Genomic DNA, 17,980 nt, shown 5'->3' with positions numbered 1-17,980 from the left:
TTTTCACAGGCATTGCTTTCTCACTAACTGCTCAATGTTTAGTGTTATTTGCAAAAAAGGTAAAAAGACAACCACTGTTGGAAACTTTAGGTCTTGTTTGTCTTCTGTTTTGTTTTAAAACTTTTAAATGGGTGTTAGTGGCGCTTGCCTTAAATCCCAGCATTTGGACTTGGGAGGCAGAGGCAGGTGGATCTAGGGTTTGAGGTTAGCCTGGTCTACAGAGTTAGTTCCAGGAACACCTAGGTCTACACAGAGAAATCGGTCTTGAAAAACAAAAACAAGAAAAAATACCAAAACTTTTTTTTCTTTTCTAGTTTTTTGTTTTGTTTGTTTGGTTTGGTATTTTTGATTGTTTGTTTTTCGGTAGAGGGTTCTCTGTCTAGCCTTAGCTGTCCTAGAGTTCACTCCCAATCGGCCTCGAACACAGAGACCCACCTGCCTCTGCCTTCTGAGTCCTGGGATTTAAGGCATGTGCCCCACTGCCCAGCTTAAAACTATTTATTCATTATTTCTTTTATTTATTTATTTATTTATTTTATTTATTTATTTTTTATTTTTTTTGTCGCCTTGACTATCCTGGAACTCACACTCACTCTGTAGACCAGGCTGGCCTTAAATTCAAGAGATCCCCTGCTTCTGCCTCCCTGGTTCTGGGATGAAAGGCATGTAGCACCACCACCCAGTTTAAGACAATTTTTAAAAATTATTTTATATGTATGGATGTTTTGCCTGCAGGTATGTGTGTACACCACTATATGCCTGATACCAACAGAGGTCAGAAGAGGGAATCTGATTGTCTTGGGTTAGGACTTAGAGAAGATTATGAGCCACCATGTGGGTGCTGGGAATGAACCAGTTTCTGTAAAGAGCAGCCTGTGCTCTTAACTACTGAGCCATCTCTCCATCCCCATGTTTTGTTTTGTTTTTAATCACAGTGTATGTGGTTAATGTGGATCTTGGATGGTTCTGCCATCCCTGGTCAGATATGTTGATGAAGGAATACTGGATCATGTAACAAATAGGCTAATTGCATAGGAGAGAACCTGACTCGTTACTCAGTTAATGGTACTAATTTGTGTTAGGGCCAACAAACATGACATTTTGGTCCATTGCCTTTTGTATTTGATGGTTTGGGTGGTTTTGTTTGTTTGTTTAGTTGGCTTCTTAGTAATTGTTCTATTGCTGTGAAGAGACACCAGGACCAAGGCAACTCTTATAAAAGAAAGCGTTTAATTATAAACTTAGTCATGGTGGGGGCACGTTGGGAGCATGGAGGTACTTAGGTGCTGGAGTAGTAGCTGAGAGCTACGTCCTGATTCACAGACAGAGTGAGACAGGGGTGCTGGTGTGGTCATTTGAAGTCTCAAAGCCCACCCCTGTGACACACTTCCTCCAATAAGGTCACATCTACTCCAACAATGCCACACCTCCTAATTCTAATTCTTTCAAATCATTCCACTCCCTGGTGAATAAGATTCAAATCTTTGAGCCTGTGAGGGCCATTCTCCCGATCACCACAATTGGTTTGGTTTTTCTGTCTTAAATTTAGATACGTAGGGGCATTTCATTGGATTCTTTATTTGGGGATAGGGATTGAACCCTAGGGCTTTGTACTTACTGGCTTATAACCATTCCATCACTGAGCTGCAGCTCTAGATCTCATTTTACTTAAAAAAGGAGAAAATATTTTCTGGGTGTGTTGGGGGGGGGGGGCAGGAGAGTGGCATGGAGCACCCATGCTTGCCACAGTGTCAGCCTGTGGAAGTCAGCTTGCAGGAGTCCGTTCCCTGGGTCCATCCTGTGGGTCTCGGGGATGGAACTTGGGCAGTCAGCCTTGGTAGAAAGTGCCTTTACACACTGAGTCATCATGCTGACCCTCACTTTAGTTTCTGAGACAAGGTCTCAGAATGTGCCCCAGGTTGTCCTTGAAATTACTCTGCAATGAGACCTTGAACTTGTGACCCTGTTGCCCCTGTCTCTGAGGATCTGACCCACAGAGCTGTGCTGTGTCTGGAAGCCAGGGCTTTATTTGCCTTTTCTGACAAGTGGGGGTACCGGATGTCTTCTCATGTGCTGCTTTGCCATTCCCATCTCTGAGGCAGCACAGGCTGTTTGATTTTACCCACTTGGGAATTTGAGATTGAACTTAGGACACTCTACATGCTAGGTACATGTCTGACCACCAGACTATATCCTATGTTATTTGGTCATTTTTACCATTGCTTTTTAAGAGTCCTTTGGGTGTTCTGGCTGTATATACTTTATTAAACATTGTGTTTTTGAATTTTTTAAAAGCTTGTTTGGTGTGTTTTCATTGTTAGAGCATTGACATTAACCTGAGCAGTGGTACTGCACACTTTTAATCCCAGCACTTGGGAGGCAGAGGCAAGTTGACCTCTCTGATTTCAAGGCCAGCCTGGTCTACAGAGCAAGTTCCAGGACAGCCAGGGCTACACAGAGAAGCTCTGTCTTGAAAAACAAAACAAAACAAACAAACAAACACCCCAGAACACTGGCATTGGAGGGCAGAGGTTTGAGTTTACTGAAGCTTAGGTTACCCACAGTTCTATGGCTTTTGCTTTTTGTGTTTTCTTAGAAATCTCTAATTGCCTCTTGACTTTTTGCCTAAGATCCAATGCAAAGTCTCTTAACTCCAAGTTCTCAAAGAGCTTTGCTTAAATGCTCTTGAGTTTTACACCCTCATGAAGGCCTGGCAAGGTGACTCTTGGCTAAAAGACTTTTTTTTCCCCCCAAAGCTGATGGCCTGGGTTTGTCCTGGAACTCACATAACCCACATAAAGGTGGAAGGAGGAATCACTCCACAGGGTTAGCCTGTGACCTGCACACTTGTGTTGTGTCCCCACAGTATGTGCACTTTGCCCCCACTGGACATATGTACACATAAAATAATTTTTTTTCTTTTCTTTTTTTCAGAGCTGGGAACTGAACCCAGGGCCTTGCGCTTGCTCGGCAAGCACTCTACCACTGAGCTAAATCCCCAACCCCATAAAATAAATTTTATCATTTACAATTACTTTTAAAATAAAGTCCAAGACAGTGTAACCGACAAGCAGATGCTGATGTTGTCAGTGGCCAGTGAGACGGACGGCTCAGCAGTTAAGGCCTTTGCTGCCAAATCTGTTCAGTCTTCAGGACCCACATAGGAGGAGAAGTCTCCTGAAAGGTGTCTTCTGAGTTACACTAGCACAAGTGTGCAAATGCAGAGACAAAGTTAAATAAATATGTGTCTGTCTATTTATTTTAGGTTTCTTTCTTTTATATGTATGATTGTTTTATGTGTATACTGTGTTTATGCCTTCTGCCTGAGCACATCAGAAAGAGGACATCAGACCTGGGATTGGAGTTAAGGGTGGTTGTGAGCTACATGTAGGTTCTGGGAACTGAACCTAGGTTCTCTTCAAAAGCAAGTAAGTGGTCCTAACTGCTGAGCCATCTCTCCAGCCCCAGTCCATAATCTTAAAACTAAAGAATGTTGCCAACGAGAGCTCTCCCATCAGCATTAAGAGTGTAGATTGGTGCACCAGTGAGACGGCTCAGCAGGCAAAAAGCACCTGCTACTCAGGCCTGGAATTTAATCCTCAGGACTCAACATTGAAGGACGTAGCCAGCTTCCTAAAGTTGTTCTCTGACCTTCAAGTATGCACTGTGGCACTCACATCACACACACACACACACACACACACACACACACACACACACACTAATAATAATAACAATAAAATACAAATCTTTAAACCATAAGAAGACAAAAGAGAGCATAGTTTGGATTTGGACATATGCTTGCCCAGCATGAACCCAAGGCCCTGGGTTTAAGTCCAGTACCACAAAGAAAAGGACAGGACTGGAGAGATGCTCCACAGTTAAGAGTACATACTACTCTCTTCAGAAGGACCCAAGTTCGATTGCCAGCAGCCATGTTAGGTAACTCTAGCTCCAGGGCAACTGATATCTCTGACCTGCAGGCCCCTGCACTCACATGCACATACTCACACAGACACTGTAAAGTAGTAAAAATTAAAATTAAAAAATAAAGGAAAAGGGCCTAGCGAGATAGTTTAGTGCAGTGGTTCTCAACCCATGGGTTGCAACCATTAGAAAACACATTTTCCTCATGGTCCTAGGAATCCCCAACCATAAATTTATTTTTGTTGTTACTTCATAACTATAATTTTGATACCGAGTCATGGCTCAGTTTCTAAGACACTGGAAATGTGTATTTTCTGATAGCTGTAACCCACAGATTGAGGAGCACTGGTTTAGTAGGTAAAGGTGCCTGCCATCAAGCTCGATGAGCTGGGCTGTCCAGAACCTACATGGGAAGAGGATTGACACCTGCCAGCTGTTCTCTGACCACCACAGGGGCAGTGTTACAGGGGGACATCCATGCACAACAGGTAAAGAAGAAAACGTGTAAATCATAAAGAGAACAGGTGTAGGTCAGACAGCTCTGTTAAGCGTTTGCCCATGAGGGGAGTGAAGACCTGATGGCTCGCTGGTTTAGTTGTTCAGTGCATATGCTAGAGAGCCTGCAGACGGCTGTGAGGGGTAGAATGTTCATTGCAGCACTGTTTGAAAAAAAAGAACTAGGACCATGTTTGATGTATTTTTGGGGAGAGAGCTGGGGATTGAACTCAGGGATTGGACATGTTAAGCAAGTGTTTTGCCACTGAACTCCAGCCCAGCCCTTAATTTTTAGTATTTTAAAAGCATTTTTCTTATTTTATGTATATGAGTATTTTGCTTGTATGTAAATTTGTACCACATTTGAGCCTAGTACTCAAGAGATTCTAAGAGGGCATCACATCTGGACTGTAGTTAATACCATGCGGGGGTTCTGGGAATCCAGCTCTGGTCCCTCTGCAAGAACAAGTGCCTTTTTTAAAGATTTATTTATTTATTTTATGTATGTGAGTACACTGTAGCTGTCTTCAGACACACCAGAAGAGGGCATTGGATCTCATTACAGATGGTTGTGAGCCACCATGTGGTTGCTGGGAATTGAACTCAGGACCTCTGGAAGAGTAATCAGTGCTCATAACCACTGAGCCATCTCTGCAGCCCAGAACAAGTGCTCTTAACCCTTGGGCCAATGCTCCAGCTCTAGATCTTATTTTTTTTTTTCTGTGCAGTGCTGGGGATGGAAGCTAGGTCCTTACTCTAACAAGGCAATATTCCACCACTGAACATTTCAGCCATTTTATACCTGTTTAAACAATTTAAAAATACTTAAACAAAACATTTTATTTATTCATTTTGTTAGTGTTTTTTCCTTCTACCATATAAGTTCTGGGTATCAAACTCAAGTTGTCAGCCTTAGCAGTGGGCACTTTTCCCTTCTGATCTGTCTCACCAGCCCTTCAGTACCTTTTACTATAGAAAATAGCTAAATCCCCACATTAATACACTCTCACACATGGACTAGCAGTACTAAAGCCTCCCAGGGTGGATACCTGCTGCACAGCATGAGGTCCTGACCTCAGGTCTCTGGCCCCATGTGCTTGGTTACCGCAATGCTGGAGTGCTCAGAGACAGTGGCTCCCGGGCACTCTGTGGCCAGGCATTCCTACCAGGTTAAATGAAAGCCGCTTTCTCAAAAAGCAAGAAGGCCTGGTGAGTCAGCCTGACAGGTGAAAGCTCTCGTTGCCTAAGCCTGGCATCTTGTTTGAGCCCCTTAATCCATGTGAAGATCGTGGTTAGAGGACTGTGCCATGTTGCCCTGTGACCTCCACAGATGCTGTGGCATATGCACCCATGCCTCAGTCCCTGTGGTAACATAACATGTAAGTAGAGAGCCATAGAAGAAGGTGGTGGGAATCAGCCTCCGTCTCCATATGCACAGGCAAGGGCATGTGCCATGCACAGACACACACACACACACACAAATGACAGGTAGGGTGGTGGCACACACTTTTTAATCCAGCACTCTGGAGGCAGAGGCAGCTGTGTCCGAGTTCTAGAACAACCAGGACTACACAGAGAGATGCTGTCTCAAAACAAAACAAAATATTACAAGTATTGGTGAGTATCTAGCAATGCCTGTACTAGGAAGATTCGTACTGAGATCGTGGTAGTCAGTGGCGGCTTGGGAGGGAGAGCCCATGAGAGTGAGAAGGGTCACTGCAAAGGAGCCAACTCCCTCTGTTTGCCAGGATTTACCCACTCCGTATTCAAAGTTAGACATGGCTAGTGACACTCTCCTCACTCAGAATTAAATGTCATTGCACTGTTCCCTTTTTGCTCCAAATGCATGTGAGCAGGTATTTTCTTATTGAAAATGGGGCAGTGAAGCCAGGCATAGTGGTGCCTGGGAAGTCCTAGCTTGTAATGCTGGTACTCAGAGGGTCAGCATTTCAAGGTCATTCAGCTATACATGTATGTTAAGACCAGCTTGGTTACATAAGACTTCATTTCAAAGAAAGAAGAACACAGGAAGACGAACATCCAAAGTTTCAGTTGGTTTACAATAAACTGAGGAAGGCTCCTGTAGCCTAGGCTAGCCTCAGACTTGCTCTGTAGCTGACGAAGACCTTGAGCATGTGAACTTCCTGCCACCATGTCCTGCTTGATTTATGACAAGCTTTTAATAATTTCTTCATGTGCCATTATCAACTGCTTCTTAAATACTTCCTCTTTACTGGGCAAATGAAAACTATGATATGGTGAGAAGTGTACAGGCCGACTGATTTGGGGGATAACAAGGGAAGGGAGGCTGGATGGTGGCACACATCTTTAATCCCATTTCTAAGAGGGAGAAGCTACAGATCTCTGTGAGTTCAAGGCTAGCATGGCTTGCACAGTGAGTGCTGTATAGAACCTTTCTTAAAAAGGCAAGCGGGGGTGGGTTATCACGGGTAGGAAATACTAAAATATATTTCTTAGTTGTGTATTATATTTATACAAAGATTTCATTCTATTTTGTGTTTGAAAATGTCAGACATGATGGTGCATGTCTTTAATCCCAGTGCTCAGGAGGCAGAGGCTGGAGGATCTCTGAGTTTGAGGCCAGCCTGGTGTACAGATTGAGTTTCAGGGCAACCAGGGCTACACAGAGAAATCCTGTCATCAAATAAAACATCTTAACATTTTGGGCCAGAGAGATGGTTCAGTGGTAAACGGGCTTAAATGTCAAACCTGGTGATTTGCATTCAACCCCCAGGACTCTCTGAGGAAGGAACCCACTAGCTGTGGGATTGTCGGGATTCTCATGCGCATGGTGTGGCACTCTCACACACACTGTCAGTAAAAAGTGTAATTTGAAGAACCTAACATTGTGAGAAACATTGGGAATATAGTCTCCCTGTTGAAGAGACATACATATTAAGATAGAAGTCTTGTGATAGATGATGCTTCTCAGACTTACTTATCACAGCCGCTTCCTGTGTCATCCCTCAGTGTGATACCTGGGGCAGTGGATATGACATTGTCATGCTCATGACATATACAAATAATGGTTTTTATTTTTAAAGCAGGACAGAAGGAACAAGCTGTGGAATGGTATAAGAAAGGCATCGAAGAACTAGAGAAAGGAATCGCGGTTATAGTTACGGGCCAAGGTAGGTAATATGTATAGTTTTTATTGCACCCCAAATTCTACAGTCGTCCCTCCCTCCAAATCCTGACTTCTTGGAGAACCCTGCCAGGGCTCCCGGTGGAGTAAACTGCACGGACTGCCAAGCCCTAAGTGCTGTACTAACACCCAGGATGGCTGCTAAGTGACCACAGGGCAGCAGCACAGACAGCTTGGGTGTTCATGACGAGGGCGGGATAGATCAGGTAAAGGTGAAGTGTTATTAATTCTGCACACAGTTCAACAGTTACAACTTGTTTATTTTTGCAATTCTCCATTTATTTATTTGGACTGTACGTGATCACAGGTAACTAGGAGTTCTGAAAGCAGACTTGCACAAGGGCGGGGCTGTACACGAATTGACACAATTATCCTCTTTTAGATCTATTCACCTTAATGAATGTATTTTATCTTAATGTCATCGCTAATGTTTGTGTATATATGGTATTGACTATTCTAAAAGTGAAATTCAGTGAGGTCTCAAACATGTATACCAGGCAGGCAATAATACTGTGTGATCCTTATGCAAGTATCAATAAGTGGTTAGCTGGTGATCAGTTACTGAATAGTTGTTAGTCAGTCACATGTGTTTTCCCTGTGTTTGTACCTGAGCTATTGTGTCTTGTTATGGTGCTGGTGTGGGTGCACCATACACTACACACACTACAATGTGTCCCAACTCTGGCTGCACCCCAGCCTGTTAATGGGTTCTATGGTTTTTAGTATTTGTTAGCATACAAAGAAGACACATGCCTTTAATCCGAGCACTAGGGAGGCAGAGGCAGGTGGATCTCTGTGAGTCTAAAGCCAGTCTGGGCTATATAATGAAACCCTGTCTCAAAAAAACAAAGTAAAATAAAATAAACCAGGAATGTCTTGTTTTGATTTATGCTTGACTCTTTTAAACAGAAGTTTGGTTTACATTAAAATCAAATTTGAATTATGATCTAAGCCAGCACTTGTAGGGTGGTGAGTCAAAAAGATCTCAAGTTCAAATTCAGACTGGGCAGTACAGTGAGACCTTTAATCGGAAACAAAACAGATATAAACTTAGAGTCTAATGTCTGTGTAGTTACCATTCACTGGATACTTACTGTCTCCCAGCAATCTCTTCAAATGCCTACATAGAGCGTCTGGTTTTTACTGTAGTTCTGTGCTTTGTAGCTGCTTATTTTCCGATGAGAAGCATGGCATACAGAGATGTAATTTAACTAAGGTTTCACAGCTAGCCAGTGAGAAAGTTAGGATTTGAACAGACGAAACTAGATGTCAGAGGCTGAATTCCTTATTCCTTCCTCCTCCTCCTCCTCTTTTTCCTTTTAGTCTTTTGTTTGGTTGTTTGGTTGGTTTTTCTCCGTGGAGCCCTGCCTCTCCTAGAGCTAGCTCTGTAGACCAGGCTAGCCTCAAACTCAGAGATGCACCTGCCTCTGCCATCTGAGTTCTGGGATTAAGGCTTGTGCCACCACTCTTGGCTCTTTTTTCTTTCTTTTCTTTTTTTAAGATATATTTTTATTTTGTGTGTACAGTTATTTGGCTGCATGTATATTTGTGTGCCCCTGTCTGTGCCTGGTACCTGCAGAGGCCAGAGGAGGGCATTAGATCCCCTGGAACTGGAATTACAGACGGTTATGAGTCACTGTGTGAGTGCTGGGGATAGAACTTGGGACCTCTGAAAGAACACCCAGTGCTCTTTTTTTTTTTTTTTTTTTTTTTGGTTCTTTTTTTTTTCGGAGCTGGGGACCGAACCCAGGGCCTTGCACTTCCTAGGCAAGCGCTCTACCACTGAGCTAAATCCCCAACCCCACACCCAGTGCTCTTAACCTCTGAGCCATCTCTCCAGCCCCTGGAGGCTGAATTTTTAGTAGTGTTTTGACTGTTGTGTACTATGTGAGCTTTAATATCAAAGTACCATTGTGCCTAGCAGCAGGAATGCATTCTGATGAGTACCTCATTAGGTGATTTCCTCAGTGTGAACATCACCACGATGCACCTCCATACAGCCAGTGGTACAGACCAGTCACTCTCCACGGCCTTTGGATGCTGACCTTCAACACCTGCCTCTCAGGTGCTGGGATTATAGGTGTGCATTGCAGTAGCGTCTCTCTCCATTTTTAACATTTCTTCAGTTGTTCTGTTGTTGTTTGAGACAGGGTCTCATTATGTAGCATAGACTGGCCTAGAATTCAGTATAACCAGACTGCCCTCAAACTCATAGACATCTCTCTGGCTGCCTCTGCCTCCTGAGAGCTGGGAAGAAAGGTGTGCACCACCACCACCACCCAGCAGGTCTCTTCTAGAAATAGCAGGGTCTTCCTTACTGGTGGAGCATTGCTTAACTTTGCCCAAGCTCTGGGAAAAACTCAAGCATTGCAGAAGTCAGTTAAGACTGTGAGAGGTTGTGTCTTTGAGGCTTTGATGAACATGACTTTATGAATTAAAAATAGGAGTATATATGTAGGACTTTGTGAACTTCACGAAGAACTGTTAGAAGGAAATGACTCATGCCTTTTATTACTAAGAGAAAAAAAAAACCCTCAAAGTGTGTTTTCTTCTCACCACTTAGGATTTAAGTTCTGATTTCACTGAATAGAATATGTCTTTGGTAAACATCACAGCATCACTGTTTCTGACAGATTTGCTCATGCACTGACAAAATGACTGCAGCCTGCCTGGTAGTAAGGTGGCACAGATGACAGATCATACCCTGGCTTTGTTTGTTTGTTGTGTATGCGTATAATGTGTGAGTATGAGTGGAGGTCAGAAGACAAGTTTCAGAGTCAGTTTTCAAGTTCCACAGTGGGTCTGGGGACTTGAACTCCAGTTGTCATGTTTGCACAGCCAGCAGCTCTACCCACTGGGCCTTCTCACTCTTCTCAGTTCAAAGACTGAGGTATGAGGGGAAATGTCATGGGGTCCATGAAATATTTACAGAGTCCATGATACTGCATTATATTTGAAGCCATCATGAGGAACCATGGCAGATAGTTTTTGAAGTAACATGTCTATGTATTATATATGTTTACAGGTTCACACTGTAAACTCCAGACTGGCTTTGAATTCACGCTCTCTCTGCCTCAGCCTCCAGAGTTGTAAGTTTCAGGTGTTCTTCACCTTGCCTAGCAAAAGCAGTCCCTATCTCCTTCCGTTTTTGAGACAAGGTCTTACTCTGTAGTCCAGGGTGGCCTGAAACTCATATATCCTGACTGACTTTGAACTTGACTCTGTCTTCCAAGTCCTGGGTTTAAAGTGTGAGACATTTAGCCCACCTTTAATTTAAGAAAGATTTTGAGTCTGCATGAAGGTAACTGGAGTGACTCTTTCCTTGAAACACTTAGTCGGGAAATGTGGATACTTTAACTAATTCTTCCTTTGCTTTTTTCCATCTAGGTGAACAGTACGAAAGAGCTAGACGCCTTCAAGCCAAAATGATGACGAATTTGGTTATGGCTAAGGACCGTTTACAACTCCTAGGTATTAACTAATGTATTCTAAATCTCGATGAAGCCCTTGAAATGTTCAGTGAGCCTTACATTAGGGCTGACACACCCACGGTCAGTGGTGCAGCACTTGCACGGCATGTGCCGGGCCCCGTGCTCAGTCTCCAGCTCACACACGGGGGTCTTTGTTTGTAGGAAGAGCACATCAGTAGTTCAGTTCTGTTTGTTTTCAAGACAGGGTTTCTCTGTGTAGCCTGGCTGTCCTGGAACTCGCTTTGTAGACCAGGCTGGCCTTGAACTCAGAGAGATTCACCTGCCTCTGCCTCCAGAGTGCTGGGATTAAAGGTGTGTTGCATCACCATTGGGCTATACCTATCTCTCCCTTTCATATTATTATACAAGAAATTCTTGATATATTTTATTCCATTTGAAAGTATTTCATAATGTTTTTCTCAAAGATACAGACTCTTTTAAAGTAAAATCATGAAATATGATCATCACTGAAAAATATCAGTAATTTTATTGAGACAGGATCCCTTTACATGATCTTGTCTGTCCTGGAACTCGATATTTAGACAAAGCTGACCTCAGACTCACAGAGATCCTTTTGCCTATGCTTCCTGAATGCTGAAATTTTGTACCATCATGCCCAGTGGTATTTATTTTTATTTTATTTTTTTTTTTAAATTTATTTATTTATTATGTATACATCATACAGCTTTCTGCCTGCGTGTATTCCTGCAGGCCAGAAGAGGGCACCAGACCTGATTATAAGTGGTTGTGAGCCACCATGTGGTTGCTGGGAATTGAACTCAGGACCTCTGGAAGAGCAGACAGCGCTCTTAACCTCTGAGCCATCTCTCCAGCCCGGTATTTATTTTTAATATCAACCAAAACAGGTACAAAAAATGACCAGTGTCCAGGTTTATGATTTAGTAACAATATTTGTAGCACCACCACCACCACCACCACCACCACCACCATCATTTGATACAGGGTCTCACTGAATTCACTATGTAGACCAGACTAGTCTGGAACTCACAGAGATCTGCCTCCCCTGCCTTCCAGATGGAATGATTAAAGGAGTGTACCACCATGCCCAGCTAAAGGCTTTTAAAGTAGAAATGTATGGTAAGATTATTATTATTCTGGTGAGGTGATTCATTGGGAATTAGATGTGAGGGAAGCTGCATTAGCCTGTAGTACCTTCGTCATTTTAAAAAGAAGCATGAGTGTGTCTCGGTTGTTGTAGCAGGGTAGAACCCAGGGCCTTGTACACACCACTCAGGTCCTCTACCGCCAAGCCACAATCTCAGTTAATGCTTTGTTAATAGAGATTAACTAAGGCAAGGCCACAGTGTCAGTGGTGTGTGTGTTCGGTTTGTTTGTGTATGCATGTGTATTGACACAGGTAAATTGTGAATTCTATCTATACACCTATTCTATTCCCAGTCATCAGAAAGCTAACGTTCTAATTCCTGGGTTAATAAAGAAGATACTTAACTAGGATTTCCTAACTTATGCTTTTACCAACACAAGTTAAGTTGTGTCTCAGTATTTTGATTTAAAGAGCATTATCATTGAGAAAAATCAGATGACCTACCTCCAGTTAACTGAAGTAAATAGAAAGGATCCGAGGTATATTGTGTCAGCCACTTCTAGGATACAAAAGCTGCACACTGCTTTGTGCTCTGTGTACAAAGACTGGTGCTATTTAACCTGTCCCAGAGGCATGTGATACTGCGCCGTAACCAAGCATGGTGCCTACCTGTCTGACTTCAGGAATGTAAGTCTAAAAGTTCATATGTATGTTCTCTTTTCTTTGTTTTGTTTCCTTATTGGGTGCTGATAATTAAACCAGAGCCTTGCATATATCAAGAGTGTATTTCACACTAAGCTACATATATTTATTCCCTGTGCTGCATTTATACATGGATTCATTGGCTTACTAGTACAGAAGAAAACAAGCTTACATCAGCGAAGCTTTTTTGGAAAAAGGTGATCCCTTATTTGAGTGAGATAGATTACATGCCTCATGTAAATCACCTTAGGAGCGTGTCTGGCACCCTGCATGTGGGTTACTCTGGGGTGGGATGGGGAGGGCTGCAGCCCTGCTGCTGGAAGCGAAGCATCAGCTCTTTCTACTCTGGGAAGCAGGCTGAGACTCCATTTGTGAAGGGCTGTGTAGGTTTGAAACATGTCTTTTCATTGATTAGCTACATCTTACAAGCGCATGACACAGAATTTTAGAGTATAGTTACCATCTCTCCCATACTGTGCCCAAGTGACCCATTTCTCCTCCCAAGAGACAGCTGTTACAGCATTGTCTCTGGGTTTGTTAAGAGGTTACAACTCTGTGTGTGTGTGTGTGTTCACAAACAGTAGTATGCCAAACAGATAGTTCATCATGCTGGTCTCCTTGCCCTGTGGCATTTATTTTTTGCTTGACTTATGGTAATATAGCCAAATGTAACCTTGTTTCCTTGTATGCCATTTTTTTAAGTTTGATTTCCTTTTTTTTTTTCTTTTCTTTTCTTCTTTTTTCCGGAGCCGGGGACCGAACCCAGGGCCTTGCACTTGCTAGGCAAGCGCCCTACCACTGAGCTAAATCCCCAGCCCCTGATTTCCTCCTAAAAATTATTTTTCATCTTCTATTGTACTGCCCCTGTAAAGTAGAACCAATACTGTACTTCTTCTGTAAAGCTTTTGCAATAAGCTCTTTATGGTGTGCAGTCATTTAAAAATTACATTGTACTGGGCACTGTAGCGTGGACCTTTAATGTCAGCAGATCCCAGTGGATCTCTTGAGTTCAGGGCCAACCTGGTCTGCATAATAAGTTTTAGGACAGCCAAGGCACATAGATAGACCCTGTGTCTAATAATAGTAATCATCATCATCATCATCATCATCAAATACAGTTTGGCTCTAAGTTGCCAGTCATATTTAATTTGTTGGTAGAGAGCAAGAACAGTAAGTATAAGCTGGACATGTTCCCAGCACAAGAGGCAGAGGCTTTCAGATTGCTGGATGAGAGGCCAGCCTAGACTACAGTGTGAGTTCCAGGACAGCCAGGGCTACATAGACCCTGTCTCAAAACAACAATAACAAACAACAACAACAAAACCATAGTCACTTGTTATCTGCATGTCACAATGTTCTCCTGATAAGCAGCCATCACTTCTTGCTGAAAATAGTGGTAAGTAACTGCCTTGGGCTGCCAGCCTAGGTAAGGTCTGTTCTCATCGCAGCAGCTCACATTTACCTTCTGTAACTTTTCATGAGTGCCTACTAATTGCATATTTTAGAGACTATTTCATATATCTGCATAAACCAGTTTGACACCTTTGTAACACACTAATAATTTTCCATTTTCTACACACATTTTATTTGTTTATTTTTCTTTTTTGTTTATTTTGTTCTTTTTTAACCCCCTCTGTTGCATAGAGAAGCTGCAACCAGTTTTGCAATTTTCCAAGTCACAAACGGACGTCTATAATGAGAGCACTAACCTGACATGCCGCAATGGACATCTCCAGTCAGGTAGGTCTAGGCCAACTAACATAAACTAAAGCTTGCTGCTTATGAGTTCCTGCTCGTCCTCTTGATGACTTACCGTGTGACTGTAGAAGGTGTGACTGTGTACTTTTCACAGGATCAGTAGGAAGTACAGTATCCGTATCGCTGATAGCATCTAAGTGTCTGACTTACAGAGTGGGGCTTACTCTGTTTATACCTTTTCACGTATTTCCAACTTCCTACTTACACAGTATAAAACATGGGAGATGGCATCTCGTTACTGCCTAGCCCGCTAGCCCTTGAAGTGTCCTCAATAAATCTGCTCTTTTAGAAACAATCTATACATGTATGTGTGTATGTGTGTGCTTGTGAACATGTTTGGAGGGTAGAGGACAACTGAAAGAAGAGATTCTCTCCTGCCACCATAGTATGTCCAGGGATTAAACTCAGGTGGTCAAACTTGGTAGCAAGAACTTTTCCCCGAGCTATCTCAAAGCCTGATTTTTTGTTGTTGTTGTTTTGAGGTTTTGTCTTTTGGGGACTAGGTAGCTCTGTCTGGCTTAGAACTTACTATATATATCAAGTGGCCTTCACTTCCAAACATCAGTCAGTATTCCTGCCTCTGCTTCCCCACTGTTGGAATTACAAACATATTGTACCTTATCTGTACTTAATTGTACTTATTTATTGAGGGAGAGTCTCACTCTGTAGCTAGGGCTGGCCTGGAACTCTCTGTATAAACTAGGCTGGTTTCAGCTTAGAGATCTGCTGCCTCTGCATCAGGGCTGGAGTTAAAGTTGTGCATGAGCACACCCAGGCTGTGCATGCCTTTAAATGCTGAAAATATTCTCATTTCTGGGACTCCTCTCTCCTCTCCTCTCCTCTCCTCCTCTCCCCTCCCCTCCCCTCCCCTCCCCTCCCCTCCTCTCCTCTCCTCTCCTCTCCCCTCCCCTCCCCTCCCCTCCCCTACCCTCCCCTCTCCCCTCCCCTCCCCTCTTTCCTGCCCTAAGTTGCTTTTGCTAAGTGTGTTTTATCACAGCCACAGAACCAGACTAGGGCAGAGCAAGCACAGATGTTCCTAAGGTTACTGGCTTTCCTTTCCATGCCCTTGGAGGGCCAATCCAGCCTTCCACAAAACAAGAGCCCCCAAAACTGAAGGTTGATTTTCTGTTCTTGGGTATCAGTGACTATCAGGCTGCTTATCCACCTTCTCCTTTAAACTCACTCTCCAAAGAAAGCCTGCATTCTGCAGCTCTTAAGTTCTCTATATCAAAACATAACTTCCAGTCCTTGGAAAGCTTTTTGACTATAAAATATTTAAAAAAAAAAAAGACAAGGGTAGCTGAGAGAGGGTTTGGCCTACTTGATGATATGACTCAAAAGGGAGGGTATGAGAAGTCTGAGGAGCATTTCCATACGCTCTGCATGAAGCATAGAACATAATAACAGAGAAGATAACTGGGTTTTGTAGATAGAAGCAGGTCGTCCACATTTTTTAAAAAGATTTCTTATTATATATAAGTACACTGAAGTTGTCTTTAGACACACCAGAGGGGCCATCAGGTCTCATTACAGATGGTTGTGAGCCACCATGTGGTTGCTGGGATTTGAACTCAGGACCTCTGGAAGAGCAGTCGGTGCTCTTAACCACTGAGCCATCCCTCCAGCCCAGTCATCTACATTTTTGCCCTTCAGATCTCTTTGGTTGAGTCTTCCAGTCAATGGCAGTATCTTCCACTATCTCAAGTATAGACAAACCACTTGGCCTGTTTTATTTCTGTATAGCTGTAGTGTGTAGTAAGGAACCGTAAAATGGAGGGATATAAAGAGATACAGAAACACTTAGTTTCCAGAATACATTTTGAGATCCTGATAATCCTATCAAGATCGAGACTAGGCCTGCCTCGCTCTGAGGTCTGGTGGTATGCCTTTTGTCTTGTTTGAGGCGTCTCTGTTGTCTTGTGCATGTGCTGGATTCCACTGTATTTCTGTCATACAAAGAAAGGGTGTCAGCCTTCTCTTCCTGGGCTTATTTTAATGTATCAGATTCTGACTTAGTTCATATCTCTAGAAACCTGAGGGACTAAGTGTTTCCTGGTTGGGGAGACTTGAGGGCTAGTGTGTACAGCATTGCTTTAGTCAGTGTTGATGTGGTCAGCAAGCAGCAGTGAGTTCTCACACCAAGATCCCTTAATACAGCACGGTATTTACAGGTCTAGTTTCAGGTCAAGGTTAGTAAGCGTTCCGACTTTACTTTTCTCTAAGTTCATACTGTAGACTTTTACTTCTTTCCGTTCACTTCCCAACCCTCTATGATGGACGCCTGCTCTGTTCTACACTTCAGTCTTCCTGCCTATACTTTTGGCATCTGTGTTTGTGTCTATATAAACATTTTGTCTACATCTGTGCCTTTGCACTGTGTGTGTGTGTGTGTGTGTGTGTGTGTGAGAGAGAGAGAGAGAGAGAGAGAGAGAGAGAGAGGGGGAGGGAGAGAGGGGGGTATTGGGTGGGTATCTTTGTTGTACTAAATATTAAAAATAGACTGAACCCGGATTTATGTTAAGTAATGATTGTGGCTGTATCTATGCATTATCTTGTAGAAACCACATTTCCAGTTTTGGGGTTTTTTCCCTGCACTTAATGCATTGTGATTATTGTTCATTTGATATTTGATAGTTTTTGTTTTTTAATTTCTTAAAGTTTTTATGTGTATGATTGTTTTGCCTGCATAGATGCGTGTGCACTATGTGTGTCTGGTGCTCATGGAGGTCAGAAGTGGGTGTAAGATCCACGGGGACTTGAGTTCTGGCTAGTGTGAGCTGCACGGTGCTGGAACCAAACTCAGGCTCCTGTAGTAGTAGCACAAGCATTAACCGCTGAAATGTCTCTCTAGGAAAAAGCCTTCTTATGTTTATAAGTGCTTTTTCTGTGTTCCTTGTACATAAGCCATGGTGTCAGATCCTACAGAGTCGGAGTTACAAATGATTGTGAGCTGCCATGTGGATGCTGGGAACTGATCCCAAGTCCCCTGCAAGAGCATTGAGGGTTCTTAGCCACTGAGCCATCTCTCAGCCTCTTTTTATTAATATTACATATATAAGTATGGGTCTGCACAGGTATGTAGGGGTACCAGCAAAGTCCAGAAGGGGTCAGATCCCCTGGGAATCAGTCCTGGAGCTGGAGTTTCAGTTGGTTATGAGCCGTTCACTGTAAGTACTGGGAACGAAATTTGGATCCTTTGTAAGAGTGCTCAGTGCTCTTCACTGCTGAGCCATTTCTCTAGCCCTGTGTTTAGTAGTTCAGGGCAATGAATCTGCCATCTTAAAACCGTTGGAGATAGCAGTAGTTTCAGCTCCTATTATGATTAAAATAATTCTAGCAATCATAGTTGTTTTTTCTAGGAGAACGATCCAAGGTAATCCAGACTGAGTATAAAAA

At 43.0% G+C, this 17,980-nt stretch overlaps 1 protein-coding gene across 4 annotated transcripts in view; it reads left to right on the top strand.

Annotated features, from left to right (window-relative positions):
- Spast (spastin) overlaps window positions 1-17,980 on the top strand; it is a 51,237-nt gene that overhangs the window by 4,613 nt on the left and 28,644 nt on the right. Inside the window, exons 2-4 of one of the 4 annotated variants that reach the window (XM_008764486.4) lie at window positions 7,488-7,574; window positions 10,976-11,059; window positions 14,471-14,566. In XM_008764486.4, the coding sequence (XP_008762708.1) occupies window positions 7,488-7,574; window positions 10,976-11,059; window positions 14,471-14,566 (267 nt within the window). The remainder of the gene's footprint in view (window positions 1-7,487; window positions 7,575-10,975; window positions 11,060-14,470; window positions 14,567-17,980) is intronic. The other 3 variants (NM_001414954.1, NM_001108702.3, XM_008764488.4) reach the window with 3 other exon arrangements.

Source organism: Rattus norvegicus, chromosome 6, assembly GCF_036323735.1.
Source record: "Rattus norvegicus strain BN/NHsdMcwi chromosome 6, GRCr8, whole genome shotgun sequence".
Classification (NCBI taxonomy): Eukaryota; Metazoa; Chordata; class Mammalia; order Rodentia; family Muridae; genus Rattus; species Rattus norvegicus.
Note: the sequence above shows the minus strand (reverse complement) of the source record. Positions and strands in the feature narration are given on the sequence as shown.